The 27,109-nt window shown below is 45.5% G+C and overlaps 2 protein-coding genes across 6 annotated transcripts in view; one reads left to right on the top strand and one right to left on the bottom strand.

Moving 5' to 3' along the window:
* Positions 1–7,014, bottom strand: part of DCAF5 (DDB1 and CUL4 associated factor 5) — a 69,855-nt gene extending 62,841 nt beyond the window's left edge. Inside the window, exon 1 of the mRNA XM_082761294.1 lies at positions 6,793–7,014. Within this exon, the coding sequence (XP_082617420.1) occupies positions 6,793–7,003 (211 nt within the window). The 5' untranslated portion in view covers positions 7,004–7,014. The remainder of the gene's footprint in view (positions 1–6,792) is intronic.
* EXD2 (exonuclease 3'-5' domain containing 2) lies at positions 6,786–24,861 on the top strand. Of its 5 annotated transcripts, XM_082761296.1 has the most exons (11): positions 6,793–6,917; positions 7,538–7,880; positions 7,974–8,094; positions 15,248–15,633; positions 16,499–16,755; positions 17,780–17,906; positions 18,521–18,843; positions 20,920–21,026; positions 21,224–21,359; positions 22,018–22,374; positions 23,521–24,861. In XM_082761296.1, the coding sequence occupies exons 4-11, from the start codon at positions 15,289–15,291 to the stop codon at positions 23,735–23,737; spliced, it is 1,869 nt and encodes a 622-aa protein (XP_082617422.1). In that variant the 5' UTR covers positions 6,793–6,917; positions 7,538–7,880; positions 7,974–8,094; positions 15,248–15,288; the 3' UTR covers positions 23,738–24,861. The 5 variants fall into 5 exon arrangements, 4 of the variants coding, with proteins under 4 accessions (XP_082617423.1, XP_082617422.1, XP_082617424.1 ...); XM_082761297.1 differs by lacking the exon at positions 7,538–7,880 and having other exon boundaries at positions 6,786–6,917; XM_082761298.1 differs by lacking the exons at positions 6,793–6,917; positions 7,538–7,880 and adding an exon at positions 7,138–7,434.
* The last annotated feature ends 2,248 nt before the right edge of the window (positions 24,862–27,109 follow it).

Here is a 27,109-nt window from a genome sequence, read left to right as displayed (position 1 = left end):
ACCGTTAATAATGTTGGAACAAATAGCAGAAGTTTCCTAATGAAGAAAATTGCACGTATTTGCACACACACACACACACATATATATGGAACATTTTATGGATTTCAGGATCTTTTAGCACTCCTAAACCAAGAGAGTTAACAGCATATAACAACCTCTTTCTTCTTGGGCTACAAGGTGGCTCACTGAACTCCCAGATAATTTAAACTGTGAAAGCTACCTGGGACAACGTGAATACAGAAGTGTCAGAAGTAGTCAGTTTGACATCTACGAAGCAGGAAAAGTTTCACTTCCACCTTACTTCCCCGATCCTGTCCAGCACTGCATAACCAACAATTTGAAAAGGGAAAGTTTGTGTGACCCAGGTTAGAACCAAGCAGTGCCATGCCACGGCTACTCTTCAGAAAGGAATCGCATTTAAAAAGATTTACTCAAACACTTCAGTGTTCATAGCGCTGAAACCTGCTGCTACATGTCAAATGAATGTCAGACAGGAAGAGAACTCAGGCCAAAGAAATATTTGTGGTCAGAGAAGCTGGAAACTTTATCACCTTTCCATATTACTCTTGATGTAGAAAAGAGCAGTATTTTTTTTTTTAATTAAATAACAAGAACTCATGAATGAAAAACAAACACACACACGTTTCTTCTCCTACTCCAAACCACCGGAATATTTTGTTAATGATTAGGGCCTTCTGGCTAAAGCTGATGAGACATGGGAAGGATCAAGGAATCCTACCCAGAGGATGCTCAACACAACATACCTAAAAAGAAAGCTTCAATTTCAAATCCTGAGATAGTTATCCTGAAGAAGACAAAATAAACAAACACTGCTTGCCCACTTCAGAACAGTTTGTGCTTGCTGCATACCTCAAGAGATTTGGGAAAAGGAAAAAAAAAGTAAGAAGGGGTTCCCCCGCAAAAAAAAAAAAAAAAAGTTTTTAATTTTTGTTTTAAGTAGCACAGATAAACAATATGGGCAGAACACTGTCTCCACAGTTTCTAAACCAAAGCATTCCAGGTTTGCCCCACTTTTGGGCTAGCTGCGGATAAAGCTCAAGACCACGACACCTCTGTCTCCAATACACCTCCTGAGGCCCCATCACCGCAGACAGCACTTCTAAATCATTACCTAAGATTACTCTTATTGCTTGCACCTACTCGAGAAGCTGTAAGAATCACACAAAGTGGAAAAGGTGTTTCAAGAAGCTGATCAGTTAGTTAGTTGATCCTGGCCCTGGGCAGAATGGCAGACCACCTGAACTACTCCCACCAGAGTATTTATGTGTTTAGTTTGTTCTTAAAGAAACTCCACTAAGGTAGATTTCACACCCTCCTTAGGCAGCCTATTTCAGTGCCGTTATCCTTGCCATTAGGCAGATTATCCTAATATCTAGCCCAAGGGTGCAGTTTGACGTTACACATAATCCCACTGCCCCTTGCCATGTGCTCCTTGGTATTCTCCCTCCCATCGTATTCAGGGGCAATCAGAATCCACAGACAAACAACTTCTTCCTATTCCTCCTACCCAGACCCCTCAGTCATACCCGTTTATGACTTTAAGCTATCGTAGTGCCACATTACAAAGAAGGGAAAGGAGAAAAAAAGTGAATGAACTACAGGATGAATGGGACAGAAAAAAAGGCTGCCCTTTCTGGAGGCAGACGCAAGTTATAGCACATTAGGTAAGATTGAACTGCACCCTACAATTTAAAACCATTTTCTTGACCTATTCCCAATGGGCAAAGAAGAGTTTACAACTTTATATGACAATAATTAAAGACACTTTGAAGACTTGCCTGTCTACTCAGTTTTTCCATCTGTAACCTGAACAGACCCCTTCTTTCCAGGCTTTTATTTTACTAGACCTCTGACCATTCTTCACTGTCTCCTCTGAATTTTCTCTAGTTAGGCCACATCTTTTCCAAAATCTGTGCCCAAAACGGAGCACAGTGCTCTTTTTGAGGCCCCAACGGCGCCAAATAGAGCAGAAGGATTACTTCATGCGCTTTATCAAATCTGGTGTTATTTATGTTGTGATCTACTGCCACATTTGGATTCACTTCTGCATGACTGCTGTCTAGCCTCCATACTGTAGTTGTAGTTGACCACTTTGAAACAGTTTGCACTTGTCCTTGTTAAGCTGCATGACTTCTTTTTTTTCCAGGTGATGTCTCTAATTTTAAATTCAACTCCTATCCTCTGAAATTCTTGCTGCCTCTCCTGTTATCACCTTCAGTTTTTTAATTTCTCAGACAGTAACAAAAATATCATGTAGTAAGTGGACCTCTCACCCCTCCTCACCCAGAATTTTACTCGACACAAAAAGGCCAAGATCAGGACTGTCCCTCCTTAAATCACACTTGATACACAATTCCCTTAATTCAGAAGTAATATTCCACTACCTTTGCTAGTCACATCATTCTGTTGTCCTCTTAGATCTACCTGACAACCCAACGTCAGGCGAATTACCAGCACTTCTTGCATCCCTACAAATTTACTATCGTAGAAGAGCCATCTATTTCTGCATTATCTGGCAAGGGAGCAAAGAGAGAGTCCGAGAAAAAGAACATATGCATGGATTAAGCAAGCCTCAGATTACACTATTTCCCAGAAGTTATCTTGAAAGTACAGTTTAAAGTGTGTGTGTTGGGGGGGGGGGAAGTGGGAGGTTCTGATAAAGATACTCATGTTTCCAAGAGATAGCACACATGAAAAATGACAGATAGACAAATAGGGAAATTCATCCACCAAGCTTGAGGATGGGAACAAGGAACGCTATTAGGCAGAATAAATACAGATGATTTTTAAGAAGTTAAACTGCAGAAGGGGATGCTTGGCATGTCTGAGGGAAGGAGTCAGCTGCTTATCATTGAACATGGAATTTCACTTCCATGCACTTACAGTTGTGTTTCTCAAACTGCTAACAGAAAAATACCACCACCTAGCACATAAAAACTTGCAAAGAGGCATTTTGTCTAATAAAATCGTTCAACTCCACCCAGCAGCTAGTTTTAACTCACCTCAGCCTCTTCCCTTGTGTCACTCTACAGATAGGTCTTTTCTACTTGTCCCACTGCACCGTCGTCTCTTGAGCATGCACTTCCTCCTTTCATTTCTCTTTACTTTCTTTAACTCATTTCCTTATGCCTGCCCCTTCTTCCAGAAGTCTTGCCCCAAAACATTAGCACCTCTCTCTCTAAAGTAACACTGTTAAGTCCACACAGGCATAGCAAAAGCCCAGACAGGCAGATCCCCAACGCAATTTGTTGACCAAACCTTTCTTTTTTCTTTTTAATAGTGGCTGAAATGGTCAAATGGCTCCAGAACATAGAAATATTGTAAACAAAACAACAACAACAGGAAAAAAAAAAACACAACATCACTACGTAAAATCATGGTTAGGAACAAAATTAGTTACTATAAAAGGCGTAATCTCTAACACAAGATTTAATGAGGTTAGGAAGTTTTAAATATGCTTTCAAAGGGCTTGCTGAGGCTTGTCTACACCTAAGCTCTCTCCAAAATCCTAACAGGAAAACGATCTGGAACTGTAATGTAAACCCTGTTTAAGCACTTTGAAATGTTTACTAAAACAGCAGTAATCATTAGCCTGACAGACTTCCTTCTGGGAGATGTGACCAAAAACAAAACAAAACAAAAACAACACAAAATCCACACCAGAAAAAGTGGGACACGTCCCCAGAAAAAAGGATTCCGGCCAACGCTGATGAGAACAGCACTAACTCGGATGCAGGCTTGAATTTAAATGGGATCAGTATAGGCAGCACGAATGCACTGTATCAGCTGCACTTAAAACAGCTCTAACAAGGTCTAACTTCTTAACAAGTCAATTAGCCGAGGCAGACTTCTCGATGGTAATATACATATTACTTAAAACTGAACAACTGAAAAACTGCTTGCGCTCTTCCTTTTCACACACTCCGATATCCCTGTTAACTCTCTGAGCTGCTACAAGCGCAGATGGAAGTATCTAACATCTCATCCTTACCTCAGCACACTGACTATTTTGAGGGAGGAGAGACCCACATGCCATCTATTCTAAGGCTCTATCTACATTTGGAAGACTTCTGAAGCAACTCTTCTACAAGAACTTCAGATTGCTGTCAGCTTACACCCCTCCTTTATCTTTCATCTGAGCTCCCCTTCTCACTGCTTTCTCTCAGTGTTTCAAGATGAAGCATGACCTTAAAAAAGTAGTGTTTTGAGTGTAACATTAATGAAGCCTGTACTTATAATGGCATCAAATTTAACAGAGCATCCATAAATATTTTGCCTTTTAACTTCTTAGTCTTGAATGAAGAACAAAGCACCTGCCTGTTGCTGTATCAAATATAGCTTTCTAGATCTTGTGGTCACAGATAATGTAAAACTTCGTTTAAAAGTTACTGTAATTAGAGCTTTTCACTTTCTCAGGGCATCAATACAAGGTCAGACTTAAGGCAGTCTGTTCTTAATTATCTAAATTTGTGCACTGCTAACACATGCAACTTAAACATCCACTCCACACCCATCCACCCCCCTGCCTTATATATTTTTTATACTAGAACATTCACTTACTTCTTAGTCACCTTATGAGTTTAGGAGGATACAACTCTAGCACCATCTCTTACGTACTGAGTAAGCACTTAGCCCCTGTAAACACTCTGTAGCTTTAAAAGAAGATAGGAAATTGTGAAACAGACATGGTTTGAAAGCCTTCCTTTCCCACATAGCCACCTGATAGGAAATCTGTTTCCATTCTCCCACTGCACCTACCTTGACTCAGGTAGTTGGATTAAATTAATTTTTGAAGTCCCTTCCAGCCCTCATTTTTTTCTACTTCTACCTAAAGAATGGATGCCGACATAAGCAAGTGCATCAGTGATGTGACAAGACCCAAAACATCTCCTAGGGCTTTCCTGAGCAAGAACAGAGAACTCTGATGGTGTTTCCATCACTTATGATGAAAAAAAAAATTAAGAAAACCAATGAGAGACGCACTTGAGCTCTCAGCAGCACTTTGGAAGTAGGAAAGCATAGCTCTGCCTACTTGTGGAGAAGGACTGGTACAAAGCAGGGTGCCGGGTGGGGAACACCTGAGAGCTTTGGAACAGAGGCACCAGCCCTGCCCCAGCACACAGCCATGTGTGTATGCACGTCTATGTATACCTGCAAGACAAATGGATGTGTACCATGAAAGTGGTGTGTGCACAGACACAAGACTCCCTGAGAGCAAAGCTACAATCCTCCAGGGACACTTCTTCTGGAAATTACTGGACTTACACTCCAAACTTTCTTCAGATAAGAAAGTTATAATTAGGCAGGCCTCGGCGTAGCAGCCTCCGCTCTATAAGCGCACGATTTTGGTGGTTTTATCCCACAATCGCTTAAAATAAACACCCGAACTGCCATAATAACTTTTTTTTTTTTTTTTTTTTTTTTTTTTTACGGAAGCCCCGCGGTATTTCGGGAGCTGCCAGCGGTGCCTGCCTGCAGCCCCGGGCGCTGAGCGAGGCCGTGGCCCCGGCCTCACCCCCCGGGGGCCTCCCCGGCGGGGATGGGGCTCTCCGGGGGCAGGAGGGAGGCAGGGAGGGAAGGAGGCAGGCGAGGAGCTTCTCCTCCCGCCCCCTTCCCCGCAGGCCCACAGCCTCCCCCCGCGGCCTGCCGCGGCCCGGCGGGCGCCCCGCAGGGCTGTGCCCGCCCCGCAGCGGGGTCCCCGTGCCGGGCCGGGGAGCAGCGGGGCTCCCCCCCGCCCCCGAGGCCGGGCCGTGCCCTGGATCCCCCGGGCCGTGTCTGCGAGCAGCCCCGGGGAGGGGGGGGCAGCGCGGCCTGCAGCGCCCGGCCAGGCCCCGGCCTCCAGTCGCCTCCTCTCCCCGGCGAGCCCGGGGGCGGGCAGCGGGCACAGGCACCTGCGCCCAGCGCCGCTGGGGAGGCAGCGGGGGCCCCGCGGCCCTTCCTGCCGGGGTTTGAGGCTCGGCACCCCTTTACCCCCCCCCTTCCTCGGGGTCGAGCCCCTGAGACCTGACAGCATCACCCCCCCCACCACCACCCCGGCCTCCCTCTGCTCCAGGCAGGCAGCAGCGGGGAGCCTTAACCCCCCCCCCCCAACCCCATCACCGCGGAAATAATCCCCCTCTCTTCCCCCCAAGCATCCTGCTAGGGGAGGAAGGAGGAAGAGGAGGAACTAAACAACCCCTTCTCCTCCTCCTCCCCCCCCCCCCCAAAGCCGGGTGCCCACCCCCACGGTGCCCCCGGCCGGGCTGAGCCCCCCCGGTCCCCCCCTGCTGCGGGCGGGCGCTGACAAATGTCACTGGGCTCCCACCATCAGCCCCGCAGTTTTGTTTCCCCTCCCCTAATAAAATCCCCCCCCCTTTTTTTTTTTTTTATTAAAGGAGGGGAGGCAAAACAAACGATCTAACAAATAAAAGGGCACCCCCGGCTCCCCCCCTCTCAACCCAACCCCGGCGTCCTGCAAACACTCGCGTAGAAACTTTGTCCGGGGCTCCCCAGCAGCAGCAGCAGCAGCAGCCAGGGCAGAATTTAAAACCTGTCAACCATTTTAGATCCCCACTTGGGGGAACATTAATCCCGGGCCGGCGCTGCTCGGAGGCACGGCTGCGGGGGCCGCCGCCGCTGCTCCCCCCCCCCCCCCCCCATGGCCGCAGGGGAGGCGGCCGAGGAGGAGGAGGAGGAGGAAGAGGAGGAGGAGGAGGAAGATGCTTTCTGGGGAGGGGGCGGCGGAGGAGGGGAGAGGAGGGGGGGGTGAGGGCCGGGGAGCGCTCGCTTTACCTGAGACCAGCCACTGGCCTCCATTGTTGGAGAATTCAATGGCATTGACACAGCCGAAGTGGCCCAGGAGGTCCTTCTTGTAGAGGTTCCTGCAGCCCCGCAGGCGTCGCCGCTGGAAGTCCTGGGTGAGCAGGGGGTCCCCCTCCAAGCCCCGCTGGGACAGGAACCCCACCACGGACCGCATGCTGCCCCCCCGGCCTCGCCTCTTCATGCTGCCGCCTGCGCCGCTCCCCGCCGCTCCTTCCCCCGCCGCCCCTTCCCCCGCCGCCGCCTCCCCTCCCCCGCTTCCCCCCTTGTTATGGTTATGATGATTTTTCTTTAGCCAGCCATGGCAGAGAGGTGTTAGACACTCCGCCGCTTCCTGATCCCGCTGGCTCCTCCCCGCTCCCCTCAGCAGCTGATCCTCAGCTGCAGCCCGCGCCTCCCCGCCGCTCCCGGCCCGGCTCTAACGCCGCGCCGCCGCTTGGTAACTCGCTCCTCTAACGGCGGAGCGGAGCGGAGCGGGGAAATTCGCAGTCCCCTGACCCGGCACGGCTCGGTTCGGCTCACTTGAGCTCAGCCCAGCCCTGCCCGGCTCGACCCGACCCGACCCGGCTCAGCCCAGCACTCCCCGCCGCCAACGTTGGGCAGGTGCTGCCGCGGGTGGGCACCGTCCCCACACTCGCCCGTCGCGGCGCTTCTCTTCCCCCCCCCCCCCCTCCCCCTTTTTTATTTATTTTTTTTATTATAATTTCCTTCCGGAAAGTCGCCCCGACTGAAGTAAAAGGAAAAGGGCCACCCCAGAGCGGTAGCTGGAAGGGGGCGTGAGGGAAAAGCATCCCCCCCCAGTGCTGGGTTTTGTCGTCTGTGAGCGCTGAGCAGTTTCTGTGGCGTTTCCGAAAGCGTGTGGTGAGGGGTTTGCTGGGTCTGAGGTGGTGTCTGCAGGGCTCGCCGAGGGGCTGCTGCTCGCTCCCTCCTGCTCCTGGCTGGCCAGAGGATGGGTGCCCCTCCTGAGGGGAGCGGGGCTCCCAGGGCTTTGCCCCAGAGGAAGCACAGGCAAATCTCCTCATCAGCAACGACAAAACGCTGAATGGCAGTCGGTTAAACAGGTGAAATTAATCTGTTGTACTTCACTGCAGCGTGACACCCTCACCTGTGTGTTCGTGAGAGGAAAAAACAACATTTTTTTTTCTCTTTCACAGGACTGCATCTGCCATGTGTAATACCTGACACTGTGAGGACAACAGCAGTGATGCTGGGGGTGTAACCGCTGTGAGGTGCGGCCCACAGCCCCACTTTGCAATGCACAACCACGCACACGAGGTGAGTATTCCCAGACCTGTGGCTCGAAATTCCCAAGACTGTATTTCCCCACAGGTGCAGGAGAACCAGAGCCAGTACCCATGGAAGCTACAGTTTTGGGAAGCTGAGGAATTAGTCCAGTAGTCCTGGCCTTCCTTACGCAGAACTGCACCTGCTGAGAATTAGGTGTCCCCAGACAAACAAAACCCTTCCTGACATTAACCATGGTGTGGCAGCATCACCGGGTACTGCTAGACTGCTGCCATGTTTCAGGGATGGCTTTTCAGTGGAAATTAAAATGATTTCAGTATAGGAAGTCAGTTGAGTGCTTTGGTATTCTTGGCTAAGACTTACAGACTTATAGAAAGAACACAAAATCCTATAAAACATACTTTTTAGTTGACAGTGCTATAGCTTTACTTCTAATAAAATAATGAACTATCTGAATGGAATTTTAAAAAATCAGTGAACATTTCTCATATTTCAGCTTTTTAGACATGTTTCCGTATGTGATATCCATAGGTGTAAATATCAGAACTTAAAAGTTAATTAAAGGTTACAATAATAATTTGAGAGAAATATCCAGACACAGTCCACTAACAGTTTTCTGGTGGAATGATAATTATTAATGTTAACAATAAAATGAAAGCCAGAACACTTAGTCTTTCCTACATCTGAGCTGTACAAGGATTTTGCTCTAGTTAAAGCTGTCGATAGCCAGCTTTTGCAATGTAACATGTCTAGCAAGCCTTGGTATAGACAGGCAAAGGCCCTGACAGTTATGATTTGTGTTTATTACCTTAGCTTCAGAAACAGGTAAATTGTACTGGTATAAATCATATTTTATAGCTCTTTGGCTTGCATGCTAAAACATTCTGTAGCATTACAATTACATCAGAAATTGACGGTTACTTCTAAATTCCCAGCATAGATTAGCAATATTATATATTTCTACCTATAGGTTTCAAACTGACTCTATCAGTTTGTATTCTGCTCTCTCCTGTATAGTTTTCATACAGCTTGCATCCCTACAAGATCCAAGAGCCTTCCAGAAATACATTACGTAATGTGGCTGTCACTTCTGTCACGTGTGGTTCGTTTTTTCTCCTTTCCTAAAGTATTGCTTAGGTTGGATATTTTTGCTTTTATACTGAAACAAATAAGTGTAAGAACATTTTGTTTGAAATGTGACATAATAAAATCACTGAAGCTCTTTCTCCATGTACTGGATCCAGTCTCTAGGAAAGCTATGTACTTACATGAACAAATATAAATAAACAAAATTATTCCCTAAAACCCCAGTGCTAGGATTTTCAAGAAAGGCTTAACTGATTTTTTTTTTAAATCACATTTGTCAGCAGTCAGAAAAAGATGTCATGTTGTCAGAATTTGAGAGAAAAAATAATAGCAGACTGCCAAGCTTTTCTGCAAAATGCAGTGTTCTTTCACATATCCATGTAGGTTAAAAATGTACTGGTAAGCATTTTTTGCTCTCCAACTCCTTTGTTTGTATTAATTTTTAAAATATTTAACACCTAAGAAATTCATCGCGACCTGTACTGGTGACATTTTCCTCTGAAAATAACATGTTGCTGCGCTAATGCCTGAATGCTGTAGTCTCATCAGAACACATACATCGATAGGTCTGAGTCATGCTGGAGTAGCACCAGTGAAGCATCTTTTTCTAGCTTCACAGGAAACTTCTGCAGCTTAGAATGGAATTCAGCCTGGACAGTACCTAGTCAAACCAATTCAACTTCTACAAATTTCTATTTTATGGGACATGCTAGCGCAAAGGGTGCTGTGCTGGAACTGTTTGAGCAACATGGGCCAAGCTGGCCTGAGTCTGGCTAGACCGTAGGCTGGGCAGGGTACTTCAAGGTCTGTTTGTACCCACTGCTTGAGCAGCTTGATTCTGTAGGATGTTAGTCTCCTGCATGCCTCAAAAGCAGCGTGAAACAAAGAACAAACATGTTTTGATTGTAATTTTAACAAGTAGACAATAGGAAGGAAGGATTCAACGGAAAAGGAAATGGGAGGTAATGAACAGGGAGATGGCTTTCTGCAGAGGAGAATGCAGATAAGTAAATAATGTTTGTTGCAATACAGAACAGGGAACTATCAGAATGCTTCAAACAGAGAAGTGATGTGGTCAGAGTAATGGTCTACATAAACAGCCTTGGGTTGTGGTTTCAGGGTTGCTAATTCTAAACCTGTATGCAACCAGATCTCCCACTGCTACTGAAATAATCTGGATCAGGTATGGCCATGCTGTCACATTACTCTCACATTAGCTTGTGCCCATGCTACAGAGTTTTTGTTCTCCCTCTGGAAGGACTGACAATACCTGATCTGTTTTTAATGTCTGCTTGTACAAAATTATCCCATCAACATTTTGTTCTGACCAAATTTGAATTGGCAGAATGAGTTAAAATTGCATTAGTGGTTTCCATTTGATGGTTGTGGCATGTTTGATCGTTAAAAGGAGGACTACAGTCAGCTTCCCTGTATTGTCAGTTCATGGCATTCACAGCGGTTAAAGGCTGTGGGGTTATGAGCCGCGTTGGTCAGTGCTGGAGGGAGAGGTGTTGGGGCAGTCTGGGTATGGAAGCAAAAGACCTAAGCAAGGGATCCAAGAATGGATCAAAGGACTTTGTCTAAAAGATGCCTCATAGCAGAAGCCTAAATTTAGACATACCCTGGGTGCTTGTGTCTACAGAGAGGTCTCAGTAAGAACTGATAGTTGACATGGAAGCTTGAATGGCAGGTAGACCAGCGATGTTATCCATAGATATGCACAAAGAAGATGAGAGGACTTTTAGGAAAGAGAAAGAGCCATGTTCCAGCTTCGCTGAGCTTTAGCTTCCTGCTAGTCATCATCCACAGAAAAGAGAAGGCTATGATTTGAGTTTGGATAGAGGGAGATCGCTCTGGGGAAAGGAGCAGATCTGTAAATCATCAGCACAGAGATGGTAGTTGTATTTGTATTTCAGATGAGATAACTCAGAGATAACGTGGGAGGATAAAAGCAGGAGGCCAAGGATACAGCTCTGTGACACAGCATGAGGAGAATCTGCCAAAGAACACTTGGAAGAAAGGCCTAAATAGTAAAGGAGAAGACTTCAAGTGAAGCATGGTTGATTGTGTCAAGTCAAAGACAATGAGGTTTAAATACATTTTTCTGAGCACTGCTGAGCCTTTGAATGGCTTCGGTTGATCCAAAGTGGAAATAGAAAAGAGATTTGGACGCCAATGCTCAGATATCTATGGGGTTAGTCTACAGGTGCAACAGAGACAGGGCAGCCATTAGAGAAGGAGGGGGGTCTGGGTCAAGGCTTTTATTTATTTATAACACGCTTGATTTTTTTGAGAAATAGAAGGAAAAGGAGGGTGAGCCAAGAAGATGATATCATTTTTCAGCCATGTCTTTTTTTTTTTTTTTTCCCTTAATAACTCCTCTTGTGCAGTTTATTCCCTCTAGTGGAAATTAGGTGGCTTCTGGGCTTTTCTCCTTTTGCTTATTCATTTCACAGACCAGAAAGGTGGGGAGAATGAGTGCTGTTCTCTCAAATGTCACCCCTTGAGGCTGTTCAGCTAAAGATGTAGCTTGAACACGCAGCTGAGCTGATCTAATGACTTGTAGCTGCTGAAAGGAGGCTTTATTCTTCTTGGCTATGTGTTCCGTCCCTTTCTTTGTGCTGCTGCTGCTGCTCATTGGGCCTGTTTGTCTAACATTTTACTGATTTCATTTGGTTCATGGAGGTGTCCCAATGGATGCCCAAATTAGCACAGGCCAGTCAGGAGGGTGCAGCTGGGAGCAGGATTTTGGGAGATGGGGGTTGTCACCTTTTAAGCAAGCATGAACTGTGGGGCCAACTTACTGTGTCTTCTGGAACTCAACCACTGAGGTAAGTTTAGCAGCCCTTCAAGAAACAAAAATGTGAAATTCCTCTCTATTCCTACATACACAATGAAAGAGTTGGCAATTAATGGAGAAATATGTTGGTGATGATTAATGGTAATACAGCTCATCCTCATGGGATCAATCTGGCAGCTCACACCTCTGAGGGCTGTTGTTTCAGATTCTTTGCAAAACCTGCAAACTCTGGCAGATCCCTTCACTGAGGGAGTTGCAGCTGATTCATCTTTTGGCTTGGGATGTAGTTTCACTGAGATCTGGCTCTGTGGTGAGCCACTCCAAGGAGTTAAACCAGGAGAAAACTCTATTTTTTGCTGTGTTAGCTTTCTGCTCACTAAATTCCTTAAATCAGGCTGGCACCAATGTTCGCAGAAGGAAGGCAGTAGAAGGAAGACTACAGGTAGGAGGAAGCAGAATTGTTTTTTCAGTAGGAGCTAAACCTTCCATCCACCTTGTTACAGCGTGAAACTCCACCTTTAGGATGTGGCTTCACAGTTGATTTCAAATTGATCTCATTATGACTTTTTGACAAAAGAAGTCGTCCTACTACCTCCCTGTACCAGCCCTGTTTAAAAAAAAAAATTAAAAAAAAAAAATCCTGCTCGAAATGACTGGTTTGAAGATGTAGTCATGGGGTTACCAGCATTGACACAAGGAAGATAAATCACATTAGGAGCTGAAATGTGAGTTTGGCTTTCTTATGTAGCTTGGGATGGGGCCCCAAATGCAGGGTTATTAATGAGCTAGTGGGGACTCCACGCAGCTCCCTGCTCATTGTCTGCTCGCAGCAATTTAGGTCTTGACTGGAGCCTCTCTCCTTTGATATTCCACTATCATTGATTTTCCTTTGAACACTGAGTCATTTACTCTAGTCTTCTCCCTGTTAAAGGATGAGCTAATGGGATTATAAAAATATTTTTTTCTGTGATCAGCAGAACAAGTGAAGCCTGGTTTCCTATGGACTTGTCCTGATGTGGCACCGCTGTGTGGATTCTCTGATGTATATTAAGCAGTGTCTGCACATGCTTGATATTTTATCAGTGGCAGTTTTATTAGGGTCTGTTTCATTGACTCAGCTTTGCATTTCACAGAAGTCACCTTTGAAAGCTCTATCTCTTTGTACAAATTTAGATGGAATTGGGCAATGGCTTAAACGTGCCTTTTTTTTGGCAAGGAAAGGCAGGAAGAAAGGGGACCCACAGGCAGAAACGCCAACAGACAGTGTAATTGCATAAGCCTTCTTTCCTTAGGAAATCAGGCTAAAAATGAGTCTTCTGACATCGATCTCTGCAGAGATCTCAGATCAGGTTACAGAGAGACAAAGAAAAGTAAATTTTGCTGTTTACCATGTAAAGGCTTCAGTTACCTGCTGCAACAGATTTCTCGTAAGTAAGGCTAAGCCAGCAGTTGGTGTTTGCTCACTTGGTTACCTTCTCATCTTTGGCAATGTCCCCATCAGGCTTTGGGAACTTTTTTTTTTTTTTTTTTTTTTTCCAGAGTGCACTCATGCATCAGTTGCTTTCATTTATTTTTAATTTAACCTTTACACTTGAATAAATGGATATGTAGGTAGTAAGACAAGCTGTTAAAGAGACTTGTGGTTTACAGGACTCGGTGTCAGTGATAGCATGAAAAACAAAGGCTTTAGGTGCAGCCAAGGATACAATCTTGTTATTATTGAAAAGCAAGGCTTGGGCATTACATTATGTCATATTTTCTCTGTACTGTGTAATAAGTGCTAGGATATTTTATTTTTCCTCTCTTTACACAAAAGTCCTATTACCTTAGAAACTGAAATAAACACTTTGTAAAAGGGAAGACTGGCCTGTTTCACGTTGGCCTGTCTTCACTGGCCTGTTTCTGGGTGGATGTCAGTTTATTACAAACGGATGCGGATATGAATAAACTTTGCAGATTTGTTCAGATTTGGTCACTATTCTGAGCTTGAGTCTCTGACAGAGTGCTTAAAGATGCACTGCCTGCACCCAACAGGGTGGCTGGACCTTGAAGTGCAGTCACAGAGGCTTCTCGGGACTTGGGTATGTGGTCTCTGAAATAAGTCTGTAGTGACCCCAAATGTTATTTTTTCTTCTCCCTTTGGATTAGTTTACAGGTGGATCAGTTGCCTGAATGCCCCTGTCATTAAGGAAATGCTAGTGCTGGAGCAAGGGAGCAGGGAGCAAGCAGTCAGTCGGGTTTAACGGGAACTGTGGTAAAATCCAAGCAGTGCTCCAGGTCTGTACTTGGTTACAATGACCATGTAACACAAAGCTTTGTACAATTCGGGGGAGGCAGGGGAATGAAGCGAGGGAAGGAGAACATCTCCATCTGGCTGTGGGAACTCGCAGGTAGAGCCAGGCCACCCCAGCTTTTTCTCCTGTGCACACCCTGCGTTGTGTGATGAGCTCAGAGCCGTAGCCTCCTGCCCTGTGACGTGCATTTCAGCTGTCAGCTGGGTCTGGGGCATTGGATCTGGGATGGAAGGAGAAGCTGTGGCCCGGGTATGGCTGTGAGGAAGGAGCACCTCTTCTTGTAGGGGAGAGCGAACAGGAACAAGAGGTGTGTTGCTACAGCGTGCAAAGTTGCACTGCTCTGTAAAGCCCGGGGGGTTAATATCAAAGTGGATAAAAATTTATTTGGTGCAGAGCAAGATTGAGGGTCTTTACAGAGAAAAAAAAAAAAAAAAAAAAAAAGAAAGATACAGGAGCTGTTACTAAAGCATTTGTGTGTTCAAAACAGACCACTCAATGGAAAACAAACTTTTCCCAACTTGATCCCATCGCCTGTGAGACCTGACGTCTCGCTGCCCTGGGCTGAGCCCCGCTCCTTAGGGTGAGCTGTTGGCTGCTGGAGCTGTAGGGGATGGATGGGTCATCCTGCTGAAACCCTGCTCCTCTGGGAGCACCCTGCGGGCGATCTGCCTGCTCAATGCCAGCTCTCCTGGGGAGCCCTTCCTCCCCGCTGTGACAATTACGCTACAAGTGGCCAAGTTAACACCAAAAACATCCATTTTGGAGGCGGCAGCGCCCGGTGCCGGGCTGGAGGCCGGCCCGCCGCCCGCCCCGCCTCAGCGGCCCTACAAGATGGCGGCGCCCAGGGGCCGCCGGCTCCTGAGGGGCAGGCTCGGAGCCCGCCGCCCGCCGCCGAGCCCCCGCAGGTAGCGGCGGGGCTGCCCGGTGCGGGGACGGCTGAGACCGAGGCTTGGAGGCCGGGGCCGGCCCGTGGAGCTGCCACCTCTCTGCTTTCTCCTCGCAGGCCGCGATAAAGCGCCGAGCGGGTGAAGGGAAGGGATAAGGATGCCCAGGCAGGCGGCGGTGACGGTGGCTGTGGCGACCCTGCTGGGTGTGGCGGTGGGGGGCCTGGCGCTGTGGAGGGCAGCGCGGCGCCGCAGGGGGACAGCGAGCTGCGGGCAGCCGCGAGGGGACGCGGGCAGGGGGCTGGGAGATGAGGCGCTGCTGAAGGCTGAGGATGAGGGTGAGGAGGTGCCTGCCTTCGGCACGCCGCCCGCCTCGTCCCGGGCACAGAGGAGCCCCGGTGCGGACATCGTGGTCGTCTCCGAGCAGGAGGAGTGGGAGCGGGTCGAGCCCCTGCTGAAGAAGGAGCTGGAGCAGCGGCCGGTGCTTGGGATCGACTGCGAGTGGGTGAGTGATCGCAGGGCCTCGCCGCCAGGTTGCAAAGCGCAGCAGGGAATCATCGAGGGAGGAGCTGTGCCTCTGCTGGAATGGGCACGGCTCGGCTGGCTATCGAAACCGTGATTATCTATCGTGACACCAGGGAATTATCCACTAGTTTTGATTGTGCTCACGTTTAAGTCTGCTGGCTGTAAATTTTTAGTTCAATACTTGCATTTGTTTGCTGAACTTCTGTGATAAATCTAGTTCTAAACGTGCAGTGATAACATGGCTAAATAGCACCATACGTTTTATATAGTATCTCTTTTCACGTAGTTTACTAAAATAGTTCAGATTTACAATATTTTAAGTCCATCTGTGTACCAAAGAGTTTCTTCAAATTAATAAACCAGAAGAGGAGGATAATGCTGATAAGAAGATAGACCTCTGTGGGCATACCAGAAAGCAGTATTCATCTGCTGCTTGTATGTTTGCCTGTGTGAGCTCTTGGAACAGACTTTGAGTCATTTATGAAGCTTGTCTTCACCATCATTTTGGCTGGAAGTTTATTCACCCCACATTCATTAGTACAAGCCGCAGTTAAGCAGTGTGCTATAAACACTTTTGTAGTGCTGACGTGGATTAAGGAATGTGTCTGCTTGCTTCTGCCAGCTGTGAGGGGCAAGGGTGAAAGGAGGAAAATTTCTCTTGTGAGGTTGTAGCAAGAAGTAATTGTGGGACAGTAATACTGTGAAACAAATCACATAATTTGTGCAGGAAAAGCTTTCAATTGCATAGTCTGATAAGTATTTCCTGTCTTTGGTGGGCTGTTTTACAATTTGGTCCAGCTGCAGTACTGCTAGTAACCCAGCTGTGATTTTTACCTTTATTTCAGGTATCTGTGGAGGGAAAAGCAAACCCTGTATCCCTTCTACAAATGGCTTCTTCCAGTGGCTTCTGTGTCCTCATCCGGTTGCCCAGGCTTGTTGCCAGTGGACAGACTATCCCAAAGACCCTGTTGGACATCATGGCAGATAGTGCTGTGTTGAAAGTAGGGGTGGGATGCTGGGAAGATGCTTGCAAGTTACTTCAGGACTATGGTCTTCCAGTCAAAGGGAGCGTGGATCTCCGATATTTAGCCATGAGACAGCGGTAAGTGTCTGAAGACAGAGGCAGCTCTGTTTCTAGTACACCATTTGAGTTTGAAATATTAAAAAGTAATTTGTGTGTGCTGGATGATGTCAGGCAGGTAGGTTTGGTGTTCTTGGGATGGGACACTTTCTTTAGAGCATGGGCAGGCTTGTATTCTGTGGCCTTAAAGGAAATGAAATCATGAATGCTAATTGTGTCAGTTTGTCTTCTCATGTAATACTTGTAAGGGCTTTTCTGAGTATCTTGCCTTGTCTTGTAAGAAGTCCAGGCACAGTGATACAAGATGGTCAGAGAGCTCACAATGTAAACAGATGCTTGAAGACACTGCCTGAAACTATGGGGTAAAAGTGTGAGTGGCACTTAAGTGGAACTGTTAAATTACAGGATTTCTTGAAAAATTGCTAAAAAAAACCCAACTAGCTCCAATTTTCTGTTCTAATATCAGTGTTTCCTATTATAGGTTACAGTTGTGATGCTATTTTATCATCCTCTGTTCTTTCTTTAAAAAAAAAAAATAAAAATGTTTTACTTGGGAATGTTCTTCATATTCAGTCAATGTGCATTGTTAGTGACGTGGGGCATGGATTTGGTGACCTGATGGTGCCTTTTTAGCACTGAGGATGGATTCTTCTTGAGTCATTCCTGGCTCTCATGCTCCTCAGAAAATGTCTCCAGGCTTGTTTATTAAGTGGCTGATGAATCCCTAGGGCAGACAGTCCTTCACTCTATGACAGACCTCTCTATTTCAGAAGCAGGTAGTTCAGAGCCAGATACTTCAGTCTGAGATGTTACCAGCTCCCAGCCTTGCCTGTTTTGCATATTGCAGACACTAGGTAATTACCAAATCTAGGTCGGACATTTTAGTGGAGAGGAGGGTGAGGGCCTGTATGCTGCTTGAGTGGGAGTCGTGCATCGAGTGCGTTGTGTTCTGGCAGAACCAGGTTGCGTGAGGCTGTCTAAATTTGCATGAGTGTTTAGTTTCATTTTTAATATGCCTCTTTTGCTTTCTTTGTTAAAACTGAAGGAAGGATCTACTTCACAACTGCCTTAGCCTTAAGTCCTTAGCTGAAAAAGTCCTGAACTGCCCACTTGACAAGTCTCCTCATATGCGTTGCAGCAACTGGGAGGCAGAAGAACTGACACAACATCAGGTGTGTCTTCCACTTCAACTCTGTGTTTTGGGAAGAAAAGCAAACTTCTTATTAGAGGAGAGGCATTGTAACAGGGAGATCGTGTCCTTCTTTGAGTTCTGCTTCAATAGCTTCTGTGTGACTATGATATGAAGCCCATTTTAGCCTCTGCCTGAGTTTCCCTCCTTTTCCATGAAGACAATTTTCTGTCATTCTCTCTGGATTCTTGACCCTTGTTTTCCTTTAATCCTGGAAGATCTGTAAGGCCAGATCCCTTGAACCAGCGGTTTGTGCACCCAAAGCCGCACTTGTTTGTTTTCTTTCCTCCAATTTATAGCAGTCAGTGCAATATCAGATAAAGACCCTGGAAACCTTGTTCACCATCTTTAGCCTATCATGGTTTCCCTAATTGCTTGTGTTCTTTAGTCATGCTGCAGATGTCTACAAAATCAGTGACCAGTAGAGGGAGTGACAGGATAAATAATCACATTGGACGGTAGTAGGCATTGTGCCAAAAGGGAACAAGGGAAAACAAATCCAGCTTCTGGCTTTACTGAATCTAGTGTTAAAGACTGATGGTGTTTGGGGGAGTGTTTGCTGCTTGCCAGTATCCCAGTGTCTGTGCTTTTCTGCAGGTACTGTATGCTGCTAGGGATGCCCAGATCTCAGTGGCTCTGTTCCTCCATTTGCTGGGATTTGCCTGCCTCCCTGCTGTATCAGATGGTGAAAACTCTGCTGCTACTTGGGAAAAAGTACTGAGCAAATGCCAGGGCTTGGTGGATATCCCATTTAGAGGGAGGAGGAGTGGCAGCGCAGGAGAGAAGGGTGGAGAGACACGCTCCCCTCAGAAAGTAAAGAATCGGAAATCTTCAGCGAATGTCCAGTCCTCTGGCAGTCAGCAAGTGAGAGATCCTCGGAGGCAGAAGCGAAAGCCTCTGGGTGTGGGATATTCTGCAAGGTAAGTTTGTGAGCAAATTTTACTCCTTGCACCACAGGTGAAAAAACTTTGATTGATACTTCCGGCTCTATTCATTAAGCAAAGAGGACAATAAGAACTGAGAAGGGAAACAGCACCAAACATGCACGAGAGCCAGATCCTATTTCTGTTTTCCCAGTTCCTCTCTATTGGAAGTGACAGGGGAACTCGGGTCTGTACTACATAATAGATTGAGGGGAGGTCTTCAGTTTTTACCTTCCCTTACAATATGGAGGCCTTAGCTCAGGAGCAGAGGCCTAGCAGGAGCCAGCTGGCTGTCTGGGTGGCGTTTCCAAACATCTGAACCCTGTCTCCTCCAGGGACAAGGGGGCAGCTGCACAGAAATTGTCCTGTGAGCAGGATCTGCCTCGTGAGCTGGTGTTCGTACTGTGCTGTTCCAGGTCACTGTGGTCACAGAGATGTCAGGGGACAGCAGACCTGAAAGCTACCAGGGGTGAGCGGGATTATGTGAGGTGCCAGGGAGCACAGGGAGAACCATCTGTAGCAGCATCAAAGCACTGCGCTTCTCCTTATGCCAGGGAGGGAGGAGGGAATGGCTCTACTTTGCCCTTGCGGAGGCAACTGTTGCTGGATTCAGGATCCCCAGCCAGCAGGCTCTTCTGTGGGACAAATGCTAAATTATTATGGCCTGTTGCTATTGTGAGTTCAGTTGTTTTTAGATTAAACAAGTAGGAGTGATCTCTTTAAGCTCAGCGTAGTGGGAAACACAGAGACCTAGTATATTTGTTTACATTAGGGTGCACTCTAATAAAATCAATCACATGGATGTAGGAACTTGAACACCCTCCTGCCCCACCTTCACCTTTACTTGGGAAGAAAAAGATTCATTTTGGTATTTTTCTCCTCTTTTTTGGCAGTGGAGTTTACAGGATTGGCAGTAGAGTCCTTTGTATTGTAGTCAATAACATAGATTTCACTAGCAATCATTAATAATACTGTATTGTACACAAAAAGCCCCTTCAGATATATATACTTAAATTTGGAGCCTGTCATACAAAACAGAAGGACTATACTTTATGGGAGGATTAAAATTTAAACACAATTGAATTCCAAACTAAACTGATATCTCCCTATGGTTGCTTGGTTATTTATTTATTGTTTTTAACCATGCTTGATTTCATGAGAGATTTGTAGACCTGCTGTTTCTTGCAGTATCTCCAGCAGTCCAGTTCGGGTAAGGCTGGATGTGATTTCAGAAGTCCTTTTCTATTTTCCTTTCTGTAAGCATGTTTGAATGTTTATTAATTTAGAGTTGGGAAGCACTCATTATGATGGTGATTGAGTTCAACTGCTGATGTTTGGTGGGAAGAGATCTCCTGTATCATTATAACTTTTTTTTACTCCCACACACCCCCGCTGACATCAGGAGAGACCATTTTGTTAGATTACATGGCCTGTGAATCAGTCTTTCTAGCTGGTAGAGCTCTGCTGAGTGAATGCTCAGTGAATTGAACGAATACTGAGTGAATTTCCAGTACTCCAATGGTTGTTTTTTTTCCTAATGTTGCTCTTGGATGAATGAAATAATTGCTGTTAACACTAAGTTTTAGAAAAATCATCTTCATAAATCATTACAACATGGGCTTAGGTAGCTGGTAGCAGATTCCTGAAATGGCTTTGTCTACAGGCTGATAACACTCCTTCAGCTTGCTTGGAGCTCATCTTTGTTCTTGACTTTTCATCTATTTTTTTCTAACATAATTTTTTTTTTTTTTTTTTTTTTTTTTTTTTGGAAAACCGTGGTCATTAGTGGTATCTCTTGAAAACTGGGATTCAGAGTTAGCACTTCTATTGGCATTAGGAGAGCAAAGATACCTTACAGTCAGTTCATGAACCTCAGATACATTTTTAGATGTTCTGCTTCCCTCAGCAGCAGCCTGTGCAGTGCTCAGCAGCATAAACTATGTCTTTAAGGGCTCCTCTCCCTCCTGTGATTTGGATGAGGTTGCAGGAGTTGCAGTGTGGAACACATCACTGTAGAGAGCTGTTTTTCTGGCATGTTATTATAGTTTTTGCAATGTTATCCTTGTTTCACAGAAAATCTCCACTGTATGACAACTGCTTCCTGCACGCACCAGATGGACAGCCCCTCTGCACCTGCGATCGCAAGAAGGCTCAGTGGTATCTGGACAAGGGGATCGGAGGTGAGCACACTAACTTCCCTGTTGATATTTAAAATACAGCATTTTTTTCATGTTTCTTTGATAACTGGGCATGCTTTTTTTGCTATCCTTTCTTACTGAAAATTCTGTTAGGATGTCTCCCTTGTTTTAGCATCGTTATCCTCGCTTTCAAATACAACATTGTCTTGAATATTCTCTGCTTGCCTGTACTCTTTCAGACCTAGTTAGCACAGACCCGTTCGTTGTGAAGCTGCGGTTTGAGCCTTCAGGACGTCCCGAGTCTCAAGTCGATTATTATCTGACAGTCAAAGAGAACCTGTGTGTTGTGTGTGGCAAACGGGAGTCCTACATCCGGTGAGTTGCTTAGTGGGGTAAGAAAAAGTTGTATCTAATTTAAAAACAAAAATAACAACAAGACTGAAGTCTGCATCTAGTTCAGCATCCAGAAGCGTGGTTAGTGGGCTGAAATATGTGTGTTCACATCCTAGAAGGTCTGTCGCTGTTTGAATACTCTGGTCACGTGTATCTGGGTAAGTTTGACATTGACCAGGTCAGCCTTTCCTCTTACAGAGGGTAGAGGAATTGGTCCTTGGGTAGAACGTTGTGTTGCTGGTTGAATTACAGGGGGCAGTAGTAGCAAACACATACTGTTCTGATGGCATTCTCTTCTGAAAATAAATATGCTATGCCTTCTGGTACTTAATCCTTATATTTTTGGAAGGCTTAGGTGAGCCTGAACTTTATGAGGTCACAAAAGGTGAGCTTTTTGACTTTGCTGCTGTTTAAGTAGCAGGTGTGCTTCTTAAAAAAGAGAAATGTAGAAAACCTGGAGAGAGAAGTACAGGTGAGGGATTTCTGAAACTTCTGTGGTGCACTGAGAATCCTGGCACTGCTGATGTTTGTTTTCCTGCACTTTTATTATTAGTTGTACTTTTGTGGGCCAGGAAGAGGAGAAATCAGGGAGTAGCAGCTCCAGGCAGGTATAATGAGCTGGCTGATTTGTCTTCCCCAGGAAGAACATTGTTCCTCACGAATACCGAAGACACTTCCCCATCCAGATGAAGGACCACAACTCCCATGACGTGCTACTTCTCTGCACGTCCTGCCACGCCGTCTCCAATTACTACGACAACCACCTCAAGCAGCAGCTGGCTGAGGAGTTTGGTGCTCCCATTGGCTCCGAGGAGGGAGTGCGCATGCTGGAGGACCCTCTGCGCAGGCAGGTGCGCTCAGGGGCCCGAGCTCTGCTGAATGCAGACAGCCTGCCTGATCCCCGAAGGGCAGAACTTCTGCAAGGCATCAAGGACTTCTTCAACACAGAAGCGGTGACCCCGGAGATGCTCCAGGAAGCAGCTGCTCTGGAAACCAGGTATAAGAAGCCCAGCAGTAGATGTAACATTTTAGTTGTTTATGTGAGCATGTAAATTCAACAAAAGGGCGTCTGCTCACACAACCTTGGGTAAATATTTATGGAGCAAAACAAAATAAAATCCATCAGCATTTGCAGAGCTGAGGATCACACATGCTGGCTTTTTACCACTAAGCTTTTTAATGAAAATAAGACCTATTGCTGGTTTCCTTGGGATATGATTGTACCTTCCATAAAATCATGGCGTTAAGGAATTTCTGAATTTGAGACTAGTAGCAGTTGATCTGCACAGGCAAAAAGAGCCCCTAAAACCACAACTTTATCGCCTGCATAAGCCTGCAGAGTGTGGATTTATAGTACTCATACACTTAACTAGAAAGCAGAGAAAGAAGGTAATTGTGCTGTATCCTAAGGCTCTAAATAGACAGTCATACCCTGAACTTCTTATTGTGCACTTGTTTATCCTCTTTTCCCCTCATGCTGGTAGTGGTCTGTGGGTTGCAGCACTTGTTTTCCTCTCTTCATTTCTCTTCCAGCAATCTCCTTCTGTTCTTGCTCATCCCTCTTCTCCTTTACTATTTGCTGCTTCCTTTTGAAGGATGGATCGGGGAGGGAGACTGAAGGACAATCATATCAGAAGTCTCCTGTCTTTAAGCCTCCCCAAATACCTGTTCTTAACTAGTATCTGATCTTTGTCTGCATGAAGACAGTATTTTCTCCTTGTTAAGCTTTTTGTTTGTGATGTGCCTATGTAACATCTCAGTGCCTATCCAGGCAGGGAATCCAATGGCAGGGTCAGAGCTCTGGAATATCGTGTGGTTCTTGCCTTGAGAAGTCGGCAGTCTGTCTCCTGAGGAGCTTGTAATGGGCCTTGAGAGCTTTATTTAGTATTGTTATAAAAGAATTCACTCAACTCATTTCAAAGATGCCAGCTTTCCGGTGTAGCTGTGTTCCAGAAAGCAGCCTGGCCTTGAAGCAAGCCTTAGAAGTTTCTCTCCCAGCTCCCCTCCTGGTTAGCTTACACCATGTGGCTGTAATTAAACCGCACAACTGAAATCATCTTCAGTGCCTTGCTGTTTCCTGCAGACAGGTCAGGAGTCTGACAGTGGGCTTGTGTGAAAATGAACTCTGCTTTTGTCCTGGCAGGATCTGCAATGAGAGCTACATGCCGCACGGACTGAAGGTGGTGCAGTGCTTTGCCAAAGGAGGCCTGCGCTCCCTGATGCAGTTGGAGAGACGCTGGCGGCAGCACTTCTTGGACAGCATGCAGCCCAAATACCTCCCAGAGCAGTGGTCAGTGGACCATAACCACACAAAGCTGATCCGAAAGTACGGGGAGGATCTTCAGATCGAGCTGTCATGAAAGTCACTTCCTGGACTCTAGATAGGATCTAATGGACATACGTAACCGAAGGTGGAAGGACTGTTTTTATTTGTTTCTCCACTAACACCTGAGCCTGGGTTTGTGAACAGGCAGCAGTGGGTCTGCCAGATTTGGCATTTATAAGGAGCTAAATCCATTGACTTGAATTTTATCAGGTGGTTTGGAATCTTTAATCCTAGACTCACTGATTAGTTCAGTGCAAGAGCGATATACTAAGGGAATTATCCTTCTCTAGTTGACTATTGGGAGTTATTTTCTACCCCCGGGATGTCTGGTGCCTCCAGGCCATCTCTTTTAGCACAGAGCACAATATGTACACGTTTCCAGGTTTTCTGAGAGATGTATATATACACCTTGGCTGCACCTCAAGAATCTCCTGATAAAAATCTTTTTTTGCTTTCAGTGCAGTTGTACTCACATGAGTTCTTCTCAGAGAAGACTACCCACTAGAGAGATTCCTTATTTGGAAGTAGCAAATAATTTACCTTTATTTTTATTTTTCTTTTCAGATTCTGAGCTGTATCAGCATTCCCGATAGGCCTCACTGTCCTGGTGCTTGAGGAGAAGATTGGCATTGTGGCAGTGCCCATGTCAAGTTTTTAAACAGCTTCCAGCAGCTCAGAGTCTGTTTAGAAATAAATAAATAAATATATAGAGATTTACCAATTCTACTTGTTTATCCTGAGTAGCTCTCAGCAGGTACCTTTTCACATCAGAGTGAAATGCAGCCAGGTGTCTTAAAAGGGATGAGAAGAAACAAATGTTATTAAAAACCAGCATCTTTTAAGAGGTCAGATCATGTGTGGCAGGAAACTGGAAAATCTGGTGTTCTGTTCCTGGATTTGACTTGTGTGGTGGTGAGCAGGTCATACTCTCTCCATGCCTGTCTCTAAAATGGGACTAATAATACTTACCTATCTCACAAGGGTGTTGTGAGGATTAATTAATCAAGATTTTTGTAAAATGCTTTAAAAACATGAGCCAGTGTGTGCTAATTATTATTGTTGTTTTTAAAATTGTGCTGCTGTCTTGACTTTTCATAAATAGACATGTTTTTTGCCTGGTGTTAGACCCTAGCTAAAATACAACTTTTTAAAAGTACATATCCATTTCTGTGAAATCACTTTTGATGATTTTGATTGCATGAGATGATTGTGCTTCTCCTGAATGAAACTATGCTCAACTTCTATAAGCCTCTGCGGAGAAGTTTTGGTAAGACTCTTACCGTGCTTCACGCTGCTGCGTATAGCACAGTTGACCCATATTTCATAATAACCTTTGGGCAGAATGCCATTGGGCTTGCTGTGATTGTGGTGGAAAGTCTCCTCTATCAGATTATTTGAGAAATTTCCCAGGCCAGGGGTTGAAAAACGTATTTGTAGCAGAGCCTGTTTGAGATGCGTAGGAGCCATGGAGAAATTGTGCGTTAATGTCATCCCAGAGGAGCTGCAGAAGCAGTCCGATCAAAAGGAATCAAAGGTTTGTGTTAAATAGTACTTATCACTGAGCCACAAACAAGACCATTTTCATTATAAGGGCAATTTTATGTCTTTCTTGCACCATTGACAGGTCTTGACAAAAACTGATGAAGCCGATGTGTTCTGTCACTGTGCTCTTTCACACAGCTGATTGTAATCTCAGCAAGAACCTCCTGTCTACAGCAGGAGCTTGGATGTAACTACTTCTTGCCAAAGCATTTTAAGCATGTGTTCAGGTGGTGTTATCTCCTGTCTTTATAGCAGGTCAGTGTGGTGAGAGCTCTTTGCATGGTTCTGAAAACCCTTTTCAGCCATCAGGAGTACAAACTGTCCCTCTCACTTCTTTGCTCTGTTTTTCTCCCTTTGTTCTGATGCATGAACTCCTGATAAAGCTGCCCTGGTTTACAGGAACCCATAGGTGCCAACAGGGCTGTTGTCTTTTCTGTTTACTGAGAAAAGAAAATGATGTTGAGAAAGGAATTAGACTAAGGGTCCTCTAAACTTAAGGAGTTGGTGGTATCGCTAAATAACTTTTTTTTTGCTCAAATCACTTGTTTAGAAATAGGAGTTTGCAAGGAAAACTTCCTTCATAAGTATTTTCTTACTTAATATTCTTCATTGTTTGAAAGATAGCCTTAACTTGCATGATTTTAAGTCAACCTGAAAGAGGGGGGAAGTGGTATATTTATTGTGTAGAAAACGATTATTTTTATATGATTGTGATTTAAAATGTTTTTGCCTTTTAATAGAATATGCTTGCTTTTTCTGGTCAATAAGTCTTGCGTGTGGTTATCAAGAACACTTGCTGGTTTACAGGGTAGTAGCAGTTCTACAGGCAGGGTCAGAATGTACTGATGACTTACATTATTCTCAGAGTACACTGCTTCCTCCTTGTAGAGTTGCTCGGGCTCTGGAATGTACAGTGGTCAGAGGAAGAGCAAAACCAGCCTACAGATTAAAAATCTACATATGTCTTCATTGTTACATTCAGTAAAAATCTGCTCTTTTACCAGACTTAACCATCAGTCAAGCTCTTTTTTTTTTCCTTTTTTGCATGCCTGTTTTTTCTCTTATGTCCCTGTGTCTCACTCTGTCCTTGTGAGTCCATCATCTGGATTTCTTTTTTCAATGCCTTTCCCAGCTGACCCCCCAGGTACCAGGATACTGTACTTCTCAGCAATGTAATGGCAAGTTTGCTCAGGAAGAATTGAATTGTTCTGAGGTGGATTCAGGTACTGTCCTTGCCCTGATTACGTTGGTCAGTCGTGTCGGCTGCCTCTTTTAAAATAAATCTTAGGTTTGGCTCAACCTGAGGACTCACCTAGGTTGCCCCTAGCATCTTACCTATGGTAGGACTCTCCTGCAATAAACAGTGCATCCATTCTTTCTGTGGAGGCAGAGCTCTCTGTGGGCTGGCTTTCACAACAAAGGATTTTTCTTTCAGTCGCTTGTCACTTCATGCTTGTGAGTTTGCCCAAGGTACGCTGCCAGAGATGGGGAGAGAATGTTTCCTTTTCACCTGGCACTTGCTGCTACCTGCCTCAAAGCGATTTGTGCAGGTTAGTGGGGAGCATCCTCCAGTTGCTGTGGTCCTCAAAACCTGCCTTGGGTTATGAATTCCCTGCAGCTTTTGCCTCAATCCTTTCCATTTCAGGCATTTTGTCCTTGTGAAGTGGATGTGCTTGGGGTGCCTCTGAGATTCCCTCTGTTCCATGTGAGACCTGAGGAAGGCTTGAAAGAAAGTCGGCAAAGCAAAGAGTTAAGGACAGTCAGCCTGCAGTCCTCTTCCCCTTGTTCTTACAGCTGCACAGGCTTACACAAGAAATTTTGCCACTCCAGAGGATAATGACAAAATAACTTCAATTTTTGTAAT

This window comes from Aythya marila, assembly GCF_965140915.1.
Source record: "Aythya marila genome assembly, chromosome: 5".
Classification (NCBI taxonomy): domain Eukaryota; kingdom Metazoa; phylum Chordata; class Aves; order Anseriformes; family Anatidae; genus Aythya; species Aythya marila.
Note: the sequence above shows the minus strand (reverse complement) of the source record. Positions and strands in the feature narration are given on the sequence as shown.